The sequence below is a fragment of the Heptranchias perlo genome, chromosome 32 (assembly GCF_035084215.1).
Source record: "Heptranchias perlo isolate sHepPer1 chromosome 32, sHepPer1.hap1, whole genome shotgun sequence".
Lineage (NCBI taxonomy): Eukaryota > Metazoa > Chordata > Chondrichthyes > Hexanchiformes > Hexanchidae > Heptranchias > Heptranchias perlo.
Window position 1 is genome coordinate 149265 of NC_090356.1, and position 17659 is coordinate 166923.

Below are 17659 nucleotides of genomic sequence, written 5' to 3' on the forward strand. Positions count from 1 at the left end.
CAGAACTGACCACGAGAGGAGTTTTGCGGTCCGGGGTGGGGGGGGAAGAGGACCTGGCTCAAACAAGGGCAGGAATGGGAACTTAACATTCCTGGCTACAATGTATTCAGGAGGAATAGTGAAGGAAAAAAAAGAGGGGATGACAGTATTGATCAAAGATAGTTACTACCGTGGTAAAGGATGATGTGCTTGAGAATTAAAAGACAGAATTTATTTGTTAAAATTAAGGAACAGAAGAAGAGCTATTAACGCTGCTGGGTGTTTACTATAGACCACCAAATAGTGGGAAGGAGATGGAGGAGCAAATCTGCAAGCAAATTTCAGAAAGATGTAAAAACAATAGGGTAGTGATAATGGTGGAGTTCAATTATCCTTATATAAACTGGGGAAAGAATCAGTGTAAAGAGCAAGGAGGGGAGGAATTCCTGAAATGTGTACAGAAGAATTTTCTTGATCAGTATGTTTCCAGCCCAATGAGGAAGGAAGAAGTGCTGGATCTAGTTCTGGGGAATGAAGTGGGGCAAGTAGAGCATGTTTCAGTGGGAGAACATTTGGGAAACTGATCAAAATATCATTAAGTTTAGAGTAGTCATGGAAAAGAACAAGGAACAATCAAAGGTGAATACTCAACTGGAAGAGGGCTAATTTCAGTGAGTTGAAAAGGGATCATGCCCAGGTCAATTGGAAACAAAGACTGGCAGGTAAAGCAGTAAATGAGCAATAGGAAGCCTTCAAAGAGGAGATAGTTCGGGTACAGACTAGACACATTGCTATGAGGCGGAAAGGAAGGGCATCCAAAGCTAGAGCTCCCTGGATGATTAAAGAAATTGAAGTTAAAATGAAACAGAAAAAGGAGGCTTATGATAAATGTCAGAATGATACAGTAGAGAATCAAGCAGAATACAGAAAGTGCAATGTGTCTAATATCTCTTTCTTTGGCTCTGTCAATTTTTGTCTGATTATGCTTCTGCAAAGTGCCATAGGACTTCCTGTGTTAAGGTGATGTTTAAATGCATATTGTTGTTGTTGTGGTTAAGTGCAAAATAATTAGTATGGGAACAAGGAATCGAAGGAGGTATTATATATTAAATTGGACAGTTATACAGTGTGTTGAACAGGAAAGGTATCTAGGGGTTATTATGGATAAATCTATGAAAAGGCCAATCCAGTGTCTAGCTGCAGTGAAAAAGATAGTGGTTAGTACCAGCAGAGGGATAGGTTACAAATCCACACAGAATCTATTGTTGCTATATAAGGTGTTGGTCCGTTGAGGTCACCAAATCATATGGATATTAGTGCAAACACCAACAGCAAATGCTGCTGCATCCCCCAATATGCATGTCATTCAGTATTGGATGAGATTCATCCCAGTTTTGGTTCCTACAACAGAACTGTTGAATCTGGAGCAGTAGCTGCATTAGGTTATTGGAGGTCATTCCACCAGTCCCTGAACAGTATTATTACTGCTCTTAATATGATGTGGAGATGCCGGTGATGGACTGGGGTTGACAATTGTAAACAATTTTACAACACCAAGTTATAGTCCAGCAATTTTATTTTAAATTCACAAGCTTTCGGAGGCTTCCTCCTTCGTCATTTTCACATCATTCACCTGACGAAGGAGGAAGCCTCCGAAAGCTTGTGAATTTAAAATAAAATTGCTGGACTATAACTTGGTGTTGTAAAATTGTTTACAATTGCTCTTAATATGGTATAGAAGCAGACAATGAAGATGATTTAAATTAAGAGGAAAGAAAGAAAGAAGGGCTTTTATATAGCAACTTATCATATCATCAAAACATCTTAAAGTGCTTTGCTTGATGATGTCGGTCTGAACAATGGGGGAACTTCCTGCTCTTCTTAGAATAGTGCCATGGGATCTTTAGTTTCCATCTGAACAGACGTATGAGACCTTGGTTTAGTGCAGCACTTCCTCAGTACTACAATGGTGTTGCAGCTTAGAGTATAGGTGGCAGACACGGTTAAATCCTGCTCTGTGACTCAAACCTACAACCTTCTGACCTACAAGAATTCTGCAAAGTGAATCAAGCTGATAAGCTTAAGGAAGTTAAGTTTGTTTCGTTTGGAAAATAGGAGACTTTGAGGTGGCCAAATTGAAATGTTTATTGGCATGAAGGGTATCGAGAGTGTTAATGCAGAAACATTGATTGGTGTGGAGAGGGGTTCAAATACCTGGGGCCATAAGTTAAATATTGGGAGTAAGAATGGAACTCCAGCATGTTTTATCAACAAAAGGGTAATTGAGTTGTATAACTTACCAGGGAAAGCCACAGAAATGTACAGTATAAGTGAGTTTACAACGTAACTGGGTGCATTTCTGGAGAAAGGAGAACATGGTGAGAAGTCAGGTAGGTGGGGTGTATGGGTCAGAAAAGGACAACATTGTTGGGCCTAATGGCCTTTTCCTGTTTCTTAAAAGTTCTGGGGTGCGATTCTAAGGGCGGGCAGGATTGATGAGGCCAAGGTGGACTGTAGGCCGGCCCTCTGCAGCACGAGGCCTGAGAGATTCGAACTTCTGGGTCTGATCAGCGTCAGTCTCCCACCTAAACCCAGCGGGAAGAGCTACATCACCAGCAGGTGGGACAGAGATTCCAGGCAGCATGAGGCTGGTGTCAGGGACCCAATTGAACAGTCTTCAGCATTAAGGTAAGTGGTTAGGAAGAGGGTCGCAAAGGGAGAGAAGCCCAGGGCAGGGGAGGCCCACGGTTTCCTTGTGGAGCCTGGAAGAGCACACCTGCTCCTGGCCCAAGGAAGCATTTTTAAAAAAAAGAAACCGACCTTTCTGGGTCTCTTCTGGGCCCAGCTCCTGTTCCTGACAGGTTTGGCTTGGATAGGAAGGCACGAGGGCTTCTCGTGGGGCACAGGCCTGGGGTTAAGATTGTAGTTGGTTTCTGATGACAAGGATCCCAATGGCTTTGGGCATGTGTCCCTGATGTAGTAGGCAAGATCAGGGTGGGAGGCTAGTGGGTATGTCTCCTGCTCCATGTTAACTATCCCCTCCTTGGTTTTTGCCGGGTGGGGAGTTAATGTTCTTAACATAGGACAGCATAAGTGGACTAAACATAGAAAATAGGAGCAGGAGTAGGCCATTCGGCCCTTCGAGCCTACCCCGCCATTCAATATGATCATGGCTGATCCTCTATCTCAATACCATATTCCCGCTCTCTCCCCATACTCCTTGATGCCTTTTATGTCTAGAAATCTATCTAGCTCCATCTTTAATGTATACAGTGACTTGGTCTCCACAGCCCTGTGGTAGAGAATTCCACAGGTTCACCACCCTCTGAGTGAAGAAATTTCTCCTCATCTCAGTCCTAAATGTCCTACCTCGTATCCTGAGACTGTGACCCCTCGTTCTGGACCCCCCAGCCAGGGTAAACATCCTCCCTGCATTCAGTCTGTCCAGCCCTGTCAGAATTTTATATGTTTCAATGAGATCCCCTCTCATTCTTCTAAGTTCGAGTGAATACTGGCCGAGTCGACCCAATCTCTCCTCATATGTCAGTCCTGCCATCCCAGAAATCAGTCTGGTGAACCTTCGCTGCACTCCCTCTATGGCAAGTATATCCTTTCTTAGGTAAGGAGACCAAAACTGCACACAATACTCCAGATGTGGTCTCACCAAGGCCCTGTACAACTGCAGTAAGACATCCTTGCTCCTGTACTCAAATCCTCTTGCAGTGAAGGCCAACATACCATTTGCCTTCCTAACTGCTTGCTGCTTCTGCATATTTGATTTCAGTGATTGGCGTACAAGGACACCCAGGTCCCTTTGTACATCAACATTCCCCAATCTATCACCATTTAAATAATACTCTGCCTTTCTGTTTTTCCTTCCGAAGTGGATAACTTCACATTTATCCACATTATACTGCATCTGCCATGTATTTGCCCACTCACTCAACTTGTCTAAATCGCCTTGAAGCCTCTTAGCATCCTCCTCACATCTCACGATCCCACCTAGTTTTGTGCCATCAACAAACTTGGAAATATTACATTTGGTTCCCTCATCCAAATCATTGATATATATTGTGAATGGCTGGGGCCCAAGCACTGATCCCTGCGGCACCCCACTAGTCGCTGCCTGTCACCCTGAAAAAGACCCATTTATTCCTACTCTCTGTTTCCTGTCTGTTAACCAATTTTCAATCCATGCCAGTATATTACCACCAATCCCATGTGCTTTAATTTTGCACACTAACCTCTTATGTGGGACTTTATCAAAGGTCTTCTGAAAATCCAAATAAACCACATCCACTGGTTCTCCCTTATCTATTCTACCAGTTACATCCTCAAAAAACTCCAGTAGGTTTGTCAAACACGATTTCCCTTTCATAAATCCATGTTGACTGTCTAATCCCACTGATATTTTCTAAGTGTCCTGTTATCACATCCTTTATAATAGACTCCAGCATTTTCCCTACTACTGCTGTTAGGCTAACCGGTCTGTAGTTCGCTGTTTTCTCTCTCCCTCCTATTTTAAATAATAGGGTTACATTTGCCACCCTCCAATCTGCAGTAACTGTTCCATAATCTATTGAATTTTGGAAGATGACAACTAATGCATCCACTATTTCCATGGCTACCTCTTTTAGTATTCTGGGATGCAGATTATCAGGCCCTGGGGATTTATCGGTTTTCAGTCCCATTAATTTCTCCAGCACTATTGTTTTACTAATACTAATTTCCTTTAATTCCTCCTTCTCACTAGTCCCTTGGTTCCCTAGCATTTCTGGGAAGTAATTTGTGTCCTCTTCCGTGAAGACAGAACCAAAGTATTTGTTTAATTGCTCTGCTATTTCCTTGTTCCCCATTATAAATTCTCCCGTTTCTGACTGTAAGGGACCTACATTTGTCTTCACTAATCTTTTTCTTTTTACATACTTTACGTTTCATACATCACATCTCAAATGAAAGCATTACAATGCTGTTTCTGTGATAAAAGACAAAGGGGTAGAAACTAGTCATCATTGAGCCTGTTTTCCAGATGCAATCCTCTGCGTTTCAAGGACTCCTGAAAAACGTCCAATACCATATTAGCCTCAGACAAGTTTCAGGCATCCAGGGCAGCCACCTAAAACTAGCATTAGGCCCCTTACCTATGCTAAAGAGGGTTCTAATGACTGTTTTAGGTCCCCACCAAGAAATTGGACTGCCCTGAGCAGGCATCGGCCATCAGCCCTGCTCAGGTTTTCCAGAAGTCATGTATTCATTTTAAATTCATGTGGAGAAGTATTAATGTTCCTCCAGGCTCCACAGCACTCCTGACGGTTGTGATCAACCCCCCTCCTGATGTCCTCTCTCCCCCGGCACTTACCTGAGGGCTGCTGCCGGAGAGGGAAGAGGCCCCAAATCTGACTTCTGAAATGGGCACACTGCCTGTGTAGGCGCAGCTCAACTAATTTATTGAAATGAAGCTAGAGTTCCAATTTCAGGCCAGCCGTGGGCCTCTTGCCTGAAGCGAGCTCTGCCTGCGCAGCACTGATTCTGGGCCCAAAAATGGGCCAGACAAATTTCTACCCCAAATGGTTCTCAATTGGTCTTCAATTTTAACATTCCACATAGAAACTGAAAAGGTTTCAATAAATATTAGCAGATCTCACTGTAAAGTGGAGAATTACTCCTGGTGCCCTGCGCTAGTGAGCATAGGAATAGGATAATAGAGCAGATGAATGCGTGGCTGGAGAGATGGTGCAGCAGGGAGAGCTTCAGATTCCTGGGGCATTGGAACCAGTTCTGGGGAAGGTGGGACCTGTACAAGCCGGACGGGTTGCACCTTAACGGAGCTGGGACCAATGTCTTCACAGGATCGCTAGTGCTCTTGGGGGTGGGGGGGGTTTAAACTAATGTGGCAGGGGGATGGGCACCAGGATGTAGCAATGGAAAGGAGAAACAAGGATTACAAAGGATCCGGGGAGAAAAATAGCACTAAAGCAAGTAATGATACAGTATTAGGTGGGATCAGACTAAGGGAGAGTACAAGAAAGTCTAAGACTGGTTTGCAGTGCATGTGTGTAAATGCACGAAGTGTGGTAAACAAGGTTGGTGAGCTGCAGGCGCAAATAACCACATGGGAATATGATGTTGTGGCGATAACCGAGACCTGGCTCAAAAAAGAGCAGGATTGGGTACTAAATATTCCTGATTACAAGGTGTTCAGGAAAGATAGGGAAGGAAAGAAAAAGGGGGGCAGGGGTGGCACTATTGATTAAGGAGAATATTGCAGTGCTGGAGAGAGAGGGTGTCCTGGAGGGGTCAAGGACAGAATCTATTTGGTTAGAGTTAAGAAATAAAAGAGGTGCCATTACACTACTGGGTGTATTCTATAGGCCACCAACTAGTGGGAAGGATATAGAGGAGCAAATTTGCAGGGAAATTACAGAGAGGTGCAAAAGCCATAGAGTAGTGATAATAGGGGATTTCAACTATCCTAATATAGACTAGGATAACAATAATAATATGGGGCACAGAGGGGGAGGAATTTTTGAAACGTGTTCAGGATAACTTTCTTAACCAGTACGTTTCCAGCCCTACGAGGAAGGAGGCATTGCTGGACTTGATTCTAGGGAATAAGGTGGGCTAAGTGCAGCAAGTGTCAGTGGGAGAGCATTTAGGGAGCAGCGATCATAGTATCATAAGGTTTAGAAAGTAAAAATACTCAATTGGAGGAGGGCCAATTTGAATGGGATGAGAACAGATCTGGCCCTCAATGCTGGCAGAGTCCAGAACGTGAGTGCAAAAGACAAGGCTGAAGCGTTTGCAACCATCTTCAGCCAGAAATGCCGAGTGGATGATCCATCTCAGCCTCCTCCCGATATCCCCACCATCACGGAAGCCAGTCTTCAGCCAATTCGATTCACTCCACGTGATATCAAGAAACGGCTGAGTGCACTGGATACAGCAAAAGCTATGGGTCTCAACAACATCCTGGCTGTAGTACTGAAGACTTGTGCTCCAGAACTAGCTGTGCCTCTAGCCAAGCTGTTCCAATACAGCTACAACACTGGCATCTACCTGACAATGTGTAAAATTGCCCAGGTATGTCCTGTCCACAAAAAGCAGGACAAATCCAATCCGGCCAATTACCGCCCCATCAGTCTACTCTCAATCATCAGCAAATTGATGGAAGGTGTTGTCGACAGTGCTATCAAGCGGCACTTACTCACCAATAACCTGCTCACCGATGCTCAGTTTGGGTTCCGCCAGGACCACTCGGCTCCAGACCTCATTACAGCCTTGGTCCAAACATGGACAAAAGAGCTGAATTCCAGAGGTGAGGTGAGAGTGACTGCCCTTGACATCAAGGCAGCATTTGACCGAGTGTGGCACCAAGGAGCCCTAGTAAAATTGAAGTCAATGGGAATCAGGGGGAAAACTCTCCAGTGGCTGGAGTCATACCTAGCACAAAGGAAGATGGTAGTGGTTGTTGGAGGCCAATCATCTCAGCCCCAGGGCATTGCTGCAGGAGTTCCTCAGGGCAGTGTCCTAGGCCCAACCATCTTCAGCTGCTTCATCAATGACCTTCCCTCCATCATAAGGTCAGAAATGGGGATGTTCGCTGATGACTGCACAGTGTTCAGTTCCATTCGCAACCCCTCAGATAATGAAGCAGTCCGAGCCTGCATGCAGCAAGACCTGGACAACATCCAGGCTTGGGCTGATAAGTGGCAAGTAACATTCGCGCCAGATAAGTGCCAGGCAATGACCATCTCCAACAAGAGAGAGTCTAACCACCTCCCCTTGACATTCAACGGCATTACCATTGCCGAATTCCCCCACCATCAACATCCTGGGGGTCACCATTGACCAGAAACTTAACAGGACTAGCTACATAAATACTGTGGCTACAAGAGCAGGTCAGAGGCTGGGTATTCTGCGGCAAGTGACTCACCTCCTGACTCCCCGAAGCCTTTCCACCATCTCCAAGACACAAGTCAGGAGTGTGATGGAATACTCTCTATTTGCCTGGATGAGTGCAGTTCCAACAACACTCAAGAAACTCAACAGCATCCAGGACAAAGCAGCCCGCTTGATTGGCACCCCACATTTACACCCTTCACCACCGGTGCACCATGGCTGCAATGTGTACCATCTACAGGATGCACTGCAGCAACTTGCCAAGGCTTCTTTGACAGCACCTCCCAAACCCGCAACCCCCAGCACCTAGAAGGTCAAGGGCAGCAGGCACATGGGAACAAAACCTGCTCCATGTTTCCCCTCCAAGTCACACACCATCCCGACTTGGAAATATATCGCCGTTCCTTCATCGTCACTGAGTCAAAATCCTGGAACTACCTACCTAACAGCACTGTGGGAGAACCTTCACCACATGGACTGCAGCAGTTTAAGAAGATGGCTCACCACCACCTTCTCAAGGGCAATTAGGGATAGGCAATAAATGCCGGCCTCGCCAGGTATGCCCACATCCCATGAACAAATAAAAAAAATTGGAATCAAAACTGTAATTGAACAGTGGGCAGCCTTTAAGTAGGAGATGGTTTGGGTACAATCTGGGCACATTCCCACGAGGCAGAAAGGTAGGGCAACAAAAGCCAGAGCTCCATGGATGATATTGGCCATTCAAGAGGGGGGAGTAAATAGGAATTTGGTTGTAGTAGGCGACAGTATAGTTAGAGGGATAGATACTGTTCTCTGTAGCCAAGAGTGAGAGTCCCGAAGGCTGTTGATGGTGGGGGATTCGGTGATGGTAATGCCGTTGAATGTCAAGGGGAGGTGGTTAGACTCTCTCTTGTTGGAGATGGTCATTGCCTGGCACTTATCTGGTGCGAATGTTACTTGCCACTTGTCAGCCCACGCCTGGATGTTGTCCAGGTCTTGCTGCATGCGGGCTCGGACTGCTTCATTATTTGAGGGGTTGCGAATGGAAACCAGGCAGAATATAGAAAGTTCAGAGAGGACATGAAAAAGGAAATAAGAGGGGCAAAGAGAGAGTATGAGAATAGACTGGCAGCTAACATAAAAGGGAATCCAAAAGTCTTCTACAGGCATGTAAACAGTAAACGGGTAGTAAGAGGGGTGGGGCCGATCAGGGACCATAATGGAGACCAATCTTGGAAGCAGAGGGGATGGCTGAGGTACTAAATGAGTACTTTGCATCTGTCTTTACCAAGGAAGATGATGTCAGTCTCAGTAAAAGGAAGATATAGTTGGAGATACTGGATGGGCTAAAAATTGATAAAGAAGCGGTACTTGAAATGCTGGCTATACTTAAAGTAGATAAGTCACCCGGTGCGGATGGGATGCATCACAGGTTGCTGAGGGAAATAAGGGTGGAAATTGCGGAGGTACTGGCCATAATCTTCCAAACATCCGTAGATACGGGTGTTATGCCAGAGGACTGGAGAATTGCAAATGTTACACCCTTGTTCAAAAAAGGATGTAAGGGTAAACCCAGCAACTATAGGCCAGTCAGTTTAACCTCAGTGGTGGGGAAACTTTTAGAAAAGATAATCTGGGACAGAATTAACAGTCACTTGGACGAGGGTGAATTGATTAGGGAAAGCCAGCACGGATCTGTTAAAGGCAAATCGTGTTTAACTAACTTGATAGAGTTTTCTGATGAGGTAACAGAGAGGGTAGATGAGGGCAATGCAGTTGAGGTGATGTATATGGACTTTCAAAAGGCGTTTGATGATGAGCCTACCGTGCGGCACTTTATCAAGATTGCGGCCCATGGAATAAAGGGGGCAGTAGCAACATGGATACAGAATTGGCTAAGGGACAGGGAACAGAGAGTAGTGGTGACTGGAGGTGTTCCCCCAAGGGTCAGTGCTGGGACCACTGCTTTTCTTGATATATATTAATGACTTGGACTTGGGTGTACAGGGCACAATTTCAAAATCTGCAGATGACACAAAACTTGAAAGGGTAGTAAACAGTGAGGACGATGGTGATAGACTTCAAGAGGATATAGACAGGCTGGTGGAATGGGCGGACACGTGGCAGATGAAATTTTAGGCAGAAAATGCAAAGTGATACATTAAGGTAGGAAGAACAAGGAGGGGCAATATAAATGAGGGCACAACTCAAAGGGGTACAGGAACAGAGAGATCTGGGGTATATGTGCACAAATCGTTGAAGGTAGCAGGGCAGGTTGAGAAATTGGTTAAAAAAGCATACGGGATCCTGGGCTTTATAAGTAGAGACATAGAGTACAAAAGTATGGAAGTCATGATGAACCTTTATAAAACACTGCTTCAGCCACAATTGGAGTATTGTGTCCAGTTCTGGGCACCGCACTTCAGGAAATATGTAAAGGCCTTAGAAAGGATGCAGAAGAGATTTACTGGAATGATTCCAGGGATGAGGGACTTTCGTTACACGGATAGACTGGAGAAGCTGGTGGTGTTTTCCTTGGAACAAAGACGGTTGCGAGGAGATTTGATAGAGGTATTCAAAATCATGAAGGGTCTAGACAGAGTAGATAGAGAGAAACTGTTCCCATTGGCGGAAGGGTCAAGGACCAGAGGACACAGATTTAAGGTGATTGGCAAAAGAACCAAAGGTGACATGAGGAAAAACTTTTTTTACACAATGAGCGGTTAGTATCTGGAATGCACTGCCCGAGGGGGTGGTGGAGGCAGATTCAATCATGGCCTTTGAAAGGGAACTGGATAAGTACTTGAAAGGAAAAAATTTGCAGGGCTACAGGGAAAGGGCAGGGGAGTGGGACTAGCTGGATTGCTCTTGCATTGAGCCGGCGTGGACTCGATGGGCCGAATGGCATCCTTCCGTGATTCTATTCTATGAACGCAACTTTATACGAACAGCGACATTACACCGTGTAACACAACATATTACTCTGTTACTAAGAACAGGATTAGGCCATTAAGCCATTTTGTTAGCCATGGCAGCTCTATCTTTTTAATCCCAATTCTCTGCCTTTGTTCCATATCCTTCAATAATCTTACTTCCCAAGTATCTACATCCTTTGAATTGGCTTTACATCTGTGGTCTCTGAGAAAATACTTCCATATTCTCACATGCTTTTGTATGAAGATTGTAAGGGGGTTGGAGTATAAAAATAAGGAGGTCTTGCTGCAATTAAATAGGGCTTTGATGCGACCACACCTGGTGTACTGTGTATAGTTTTGGTCTGCTTACCCAAGGCCTTAGAGGTGGTACAACGATGTTTCACTAGATTGATTCCTGGGATGAGTATTAATTCACCAATTAACCAATAATAATTAACCAATTAAAAAGTATTTGGATATGCACTTGAAGTGCCGTAACCTACAAGGCTACGGACCAAGTGCTGGAAAGAGAGATTATGCTGGATAGCTTTTTCAGCTGGCATGGACATGATGAGCCAAATGGCCTCTTTCTGTGCCGTAAATGTCTATGATTCTATGAGAGGGTTGTTCTGAGTATAATAGGCCTATATTCTCTGGGGTTTAGAAGAATGAGAGGTGATCTTATTGAAACATATAAAATTCTTAGAGGGCTTGACAGGGTAGATGCTGAGATGGGGTTTCCCCTGGTGGGAGAGTCTAGAACCAGGGGGCATAGTCGCAGAATAAAAGGTCGGCCATTTAAGACTGAGATGTGGAAAAAATTTTCACTGAGAGTTGTAAATCTTTGGAATTCTCTACCCTAGAGGGCTGTGGATGTTCAGTTGTTGAGTATATTCAAAACTGAGATTGATAGATTTTTGGACACTAAGAGAATCAAGGGATATGGTTATAGGGTGGGTCAGTAGAGTTGAGACAGAAGATCAGCTATGATCTTATTGAGTGGCGGAGCAGGCTCTTTTTTTTTATTCGTTCATGGGATGTGGGCGTCACTGGCGAGGCCAGCATTTATTGCCCATCCCTAATTGCCCTTGAGAAGGTGGTGGTGAGCCGTCTTCTTGAATCACTGCAGTCTGTGTGGTGAAGGTTCTCCCACAGTGCTGTTAGGAAGGGAGTTCCAGGATTTTGACCCAGCGACCATGAAGGAACGGCGATATATTTCCAAGTCGGGATGGTGTGAGACTTGGAGCGGAACGTGCAGGTGGTGTTGTTCCCATGTGCCTGCTGCTCTTGTCCTTCTAGGTGGTAGAGGTCGCGGGTTTGGGAGGTGCTGTCGAAGAAACCTTGTCGAGTTGCTGCAGTGCATCCTGTGGATGGTACACACTGCAGCCACAGTGCGCCGGTGGTGAAGGGAGTGAATGTTTAGGGTGGTGAATGGGGTGCCAATCAAGTGGGCTGCTTTGCCCTGGATGGTGTCGAGCTTCTTGAGTGTTGTTGGAGCTGCACTCATCCAGGCAACTGGACAGTGTTCCATCGCACTCCTGACTTGTGCCTTGTAGATGGTGGAAGGGCTTTGGGGATTCAGGAGGTGAGTCACTCGCCGCAGAATTCCCAGCCTCTGACCTGCTCTTGTAGCCACAGTATTTATATGGCTGGTCCAGTTAAGTTTCTGGTCAATGGTGATCCCCAGGATGTTGAGGGGGGGTGATTCGGCGATGGTAATGCCGTTGAATGTCAAGGGGAGGTGGTTAGATTCTCTCTTGTTGGAGATGGTCATTGCCTGGCACTTATCTGGCGCGAATGTTACTTGCCACCTATGAGCCCAAGCCTGGATGTTGTCCAGGTCTTGCTGCATGCGGGCACGGACTGCTTCATTTTCTGAGGGGTTGTGAATGGAACTGAACACTGTGCAATCATCAGCGAACATCCCCATTTCTGACCTTATGATGGAGGGAAGGTCATTGATGAAGCAGCTGAAGATGGTTGGGCCAAGGACACTGCCCTGAGGAACTCCTGCAGCAATGTCCTGGGGCTGAGATGTTCGACATAAGACATAAGAAATAAGAGCCGGAGTAGGTCATACGGCCCCTCGAGCTTGCTCCGCCATTCAATCAGATCATGGCTGATCTTCAACCTCAATTCCACTTTCCCGCCCAATCCCCATATCCTTTGATTCCCCTGGAATCCAAAAATCTATCCATCTCAGCCTTGAATATATTCAATGACTCAGCATCCATAGCCCTCTGGGTTGGAGAATTCCAAAGATTCACAACACCTCTGCGTGAAGAAATTCTTCCTCCTCTCAGTCTTCAATGGCTGACCCTGTATCCTGCGACTATGCCCCCTAGTTCTAGACTCTCCAGCCAGGGGAAACAGCCTCTCAGCATCTACCCTGTCAAGCCCCCTCAGAATCTTATATGTTTCAATGAGATCACCTCTCATCCTTCTAAACTCCAGAGTATGTGCCCATTCTACTCAATCTCTCCTCATAGGACAACCCTCTCATCCCAGGAATTAATCTAGTGAACCTTCGTTGCACCACCTCTAAGGCAAGTATATCCTTCCTTAGATAAGGAGACCAAAACTGTATGCAGTACTCCAGAAAATGTTCGTATCTCAAATTCTAAGATTATGTCCCAGGAAGCTGGATGTCTTTAACTTTACAAGGTCTATTTACTATAAATAGACACATCTTGAGGTCAATTAGAGGCCAATCACTCTTAGGTACATCCTAAGGCATTTCTCTGTTGATTGATAGCTTTTTCTAAATTTTCTGCTCTTCGCTGAGGTCAGAAGAAACTAACAGGAAGTGACTGCAACCTTCAAAGAGAAAGCCGAAGGATAAAGTCTGAAATGTGGCTGGTGCACTTCAAAACATACACAATGATAGATTTTTAAATAAGAACTTTTGCCAGTGATTTGAAATACTGTTTTCTAAACAATGGAGATGGGCACAGGCTACTACCTGAACACCACGTGTAACCCTCACTGGTGTTGATCATACTCTCAGCACAGGCTGTCCAGCCTAACTAAAACTCACTTATCCTGTGCAAAGACAGCACCAGTGAGACCATAAGGGGTGCTTGTATCAATCAACTGGAGAATTTCCTGGTACTTGTTTTCAGGGTAAACATATACAGCCACGATTGGTCCAAAGATTTCCTGAAAGCAAAAAAAAGCAATCAGATCATAATTCATAGTTATGCTCTTCCTGATAACTTCACAGCAGAAGCAGAGACTTGATCCCCGATTTTAACTCAGGGCGTGAGTGTGGCATGGGGGGTTTGGGGGTGCAACAAGCTTGTTCGTCTGCCTCATGAGAAGTTCGGGCCATTTTAACCCCCGGGCCTCATCAGCATAGCCCAAGATGGATCCAGTGGAATGATGAGCCGGCGTGAGCGGGATTATGGGCAGCTGGCAGCCACCACTGGGGATCCGACGGAACAGTTCCCGGCACTCAGGTAAGTGGGTTGGGGGAAATCAGGTGATCATTGCAGTTGGGTGGGGGGGGGGCAGATCAGGGGAGGTCCAAGATTTCATTGTGAGGTGTGGAGAAGCACTCCTGCTCCTCCTGGCCCACAAGGAAACCATAAAAATAATTTAAAATCTTACTTGCCTGGGCCTCTTCTGGCCTGGATCTATCGTGTGGCAGTTTTCCCTGCCATGGTTCTCACTGTGCAAGACTCACCCGGCCTGGGGTTAAACTCGACTTTTGAATATTTATGAGGCCCTCGCTTGCAAAACCCAGGAGTTAAAATAGCAGATGGCGGCTGTGCTGCACAAATGAGGTTAAAACCTCTGCCCTGATTTTAACACCCCCCCCCCCCCCCACAACATGCACCATTGTTAAAATCGGGGCTTTTGAGATACCTGGGAAACAACTGCTCCCTAACAGTAATTGAGGCTGAACTACACCCAAAACAAAGAGTATCGTCAATAAATTTATTTAGCAGTTCACAGAGGTTGCACATATTCTCAATACTGGAACAGACAAGAATTTTCTTTACTGTAAAGTTACTGAGATTATTGCTGGAACATTTGTGCAAATGTTTCTGAAGCAGATTTTGATAGTTTAAAATATAATATTTAAAATGAACTCATCACACATGCAGATATCACCACAACATATTTACATAGTTACAAGGTCACATATTCCTCATTAGTTGCAGAAATTCTGTGGTAGATCACACTCTTACCTCTTTCATTATGGGATCATGGGGGTCTTTTGTCTCTATAATTGATGGCTGCACATAATATCCAACCTCACCATCACACTGCCCACCTGCAATGACTGTTAGATTTGGGGAGGACTCTGCATGTTCAATCCATTTCTTTATACGAGCAAAGGACTGAGAGAGAATTTTTTTTGTATATAAAAAGAGAAAATAATCTCGTTGTAACATATAGAACAGAAGCAGAAAACACGAAGGGTGGAATTTTCTCTAATTGACTAAGAATGGGGAATATTGCACCCCGAGTAATCATCGTTACCTTGTTATCAATAACCGCTGAAAAGAACGTTTCAAAGTCATCAACTGGCTAAAAGAGACAAAACATTATCAAAGTACAGATTAATATTACAATGCAGCTCAGCCTGACTCAATACTCAATTCGCAGCTCAGAACTAACATAAGAACCGTACATTTCAACATAAGCCAGAAATATTGTAGTCTTGAGAGGAAAAATCATTTGGCCAATCTTTATACATGATTTATTGGGCTTAGATGAGTTGGGGACCAAATCTGATTATGACACTGCCCTTTCCCCCAGGACTCTGTGTTCAGATCTAATTTAGACCAATGAAATTATAGCCGCCTCCATTTGCCAACGAGAAGAGTCCCAAATTAAAATAATTTGCATAGCCTCAATCTCATTTATAGCCGTGACAATGTCAATTGGCTAGACCACAGGATTGCTAAAGTGGGCACTGGAAATGCTACATTAGTGTAATAGGAGATGCTTTACTGAGGTTAAGTAGGGCATACTATTACTACAACTTGCATTTATATAGCGCTTTTAATGCAGAAAACGTCCCAAGGTGCTTCACAGAGGCTGAAGGCATGGCCCCCAATGGCGGGGTGAAGGGATGCACAGGAGGCCAGAGTCAAAGGAGCAGTGAGTTTGGGGTGGGATGTAGGGCTGGAGAAGTGAGGCCATGAAGGGATTTAAACACAAGGATGAGAATTTTAAATTTGAAGACCAGGAGCCAATGCAAATCAGCAAGATCAGGGATGACAAGTGTGTGGGACTTCGTGTGACACGGGGTAGAGGCAGCAGAGTTTATGATAAGTTAAAGTTTGTGTGGAGGGTGGAGGATGAGAGGCTGGGCAGGAGAGCATTGGAATAGGTGAGTCTGGCGGTGACACAGGCATGGGTGAGGGTTTCAGCTTCGGATGGGTTGAGGTACAGGTGGAGATAAGCAATTTTATGAAGGTGGAATTAGATGATCTTTGTGGCGGAGAGGATGGAGTCAGAAAATCAGCGCGAGGTTATGACATAGAAATTACAGCACAGAAACAGGCCATGCCACCCAACTGGTCTATGCCAGTGTTTATGCTATCACACGAGCCTCCTCCCTCCCTACTTCATCTAACCCTATCAACATATCCTTCTATTCCTTTCTCCCTCATGTGCTTATCTAGCTTCCACTTAGATGCATCGATGAGGAGAGACTCGAGACACTGCGATTACTTTCAATGGAGCAGAGAAGGCTAAAAGGAGAATTAATCAAATGTGTGAGCCGTGGCTCAGTCGTAGCACTCTCACCTCTGAGTCAGACGGTTGTGGGTTTCAATCCCACTCCAGAGACTTGAGCACAAAAAGATCCCATGGCACTATTTCAAAGAAGAGCAGGGGAGCTTTCCCTGGTATCCCAGCCAATATTTATTCCATAACCAACATCACTAAAAACAGATTGTCTGGTCATTAACTCATTGCTGTTTGAGGGATCTTGCTGTGCACAAATTGGCTGCCACGTTTCCTATATTACAACAGTGACTGCACTTCAAAAGTACTTCATTGGCTGTAAAGCGCATTGGTCCTGAGGTCGTGAAAAGCGCTATAAAAATACAAGTCTTTCTTTTTTTTTCAAGATGTGGAGATGCCGGTGATGGACTGGGGTGGACAAATGTAAGGAGTCGTACAACACCAGGTTATAGTCCAACAGCTTTATTGGAATCACAAGCTTTCGGAGCTTTCCTCCTTCGTCAGGTGAGTGACAAAGGAGGAAAGCTCCGAAAGCTTGTGATTCCAATAAAGCTGTTGGACTATAACCTGGTGTTGTAAGACTCCTTACATTTTTTTTTCAAAATAGAGGTTTTTGAAATTACAAAAGGTTTTGATAGAGTGAATAGGAAATGATTATTTTCTCTGGTTGGGGAGTCAAGCGATGAGGGGTCATCGGTTTAAAATCATCACTGAGACTGAGGTGAGGTTAGGAGAAATTTCTTTATAGAGAGTTGTTGGAGCATGGAATGCTTTGCCACAGAGAGTGGTTGAGGCACTAACTTTTGAGGAAAATTGAATAAATGTTTGAAGCAGAGGAAGATACAGGGCTACTGAGAGAGCGTGGGGCATGTCGATTAGTTCTGGATTGCTCTAGCAAACAGCTGGACAGTCACAATGGGCTGAATGCCAGCTTCTGTTCTGTAAACGTCTAGTCGATCCAGAATGACCCTCATGTGCCTCCAATTGCAGCATCCAGTTGTTTCTTAAATGATTCCAGGGCTTTCGCCTCCACTACTATCCAAGCATCCCTTCCATGTATTGATTACTTTTTGTGACGAACTTTTAAATTTGCCTTTTGCTATTTTGAACTTGTGTACCTTTGTTCTCACAATTGGAAGTAATATTTTGGTTTTACCCTATCCATACTGTTTAGTCTTCTA

General features: G+C 44.9%; 1 protein-coding gene and 1 long non-coding RNA gene across 5 annotated transcripts in view; one reads left to right on the forward strand and one right to left on the reverse strand.

Moving 5' to 3' along the window:
- The window catches only part of LOC137300886 (uncharacterized), a 107653-nt gene that overhangs the window by 38707 nt on the left and 51287 nt on the right, over positions 1–17659 (forward strand). The gene's annotated exons all lie outside the window — the stretch shown is intronic.
- Positions 1–17659, reverse strand: part of aldh4a1 (aldehyde dehydrogenase 4 family, member A1) — a 93144-nt gene that overhangs the window by 5269 nt on the left and 70216 nt on the right. For 2 of the 3 annotated variants that reach the window (XM_067970132.1, XM_067970131.1), the window contains exons 11-13: positions 15264–15311; positions 14969–15121; positions 13813–13934 (exon numbers count right to left, since the gene is read on the reverse strand). In XM_067970132.1, the coding sequence (XP_067826233.1) occupies positions 13813–13934; positions 14969–15121; positions 15264–15311 (323 nt within the window). The remainder of the gene's footprint in view (positions 1–13812; positions 13935–14968; positions 15122–15263; positions 15312–17659) is intronic. The other variant, XM_067970133.1, reaches the window with a different exon arrangement.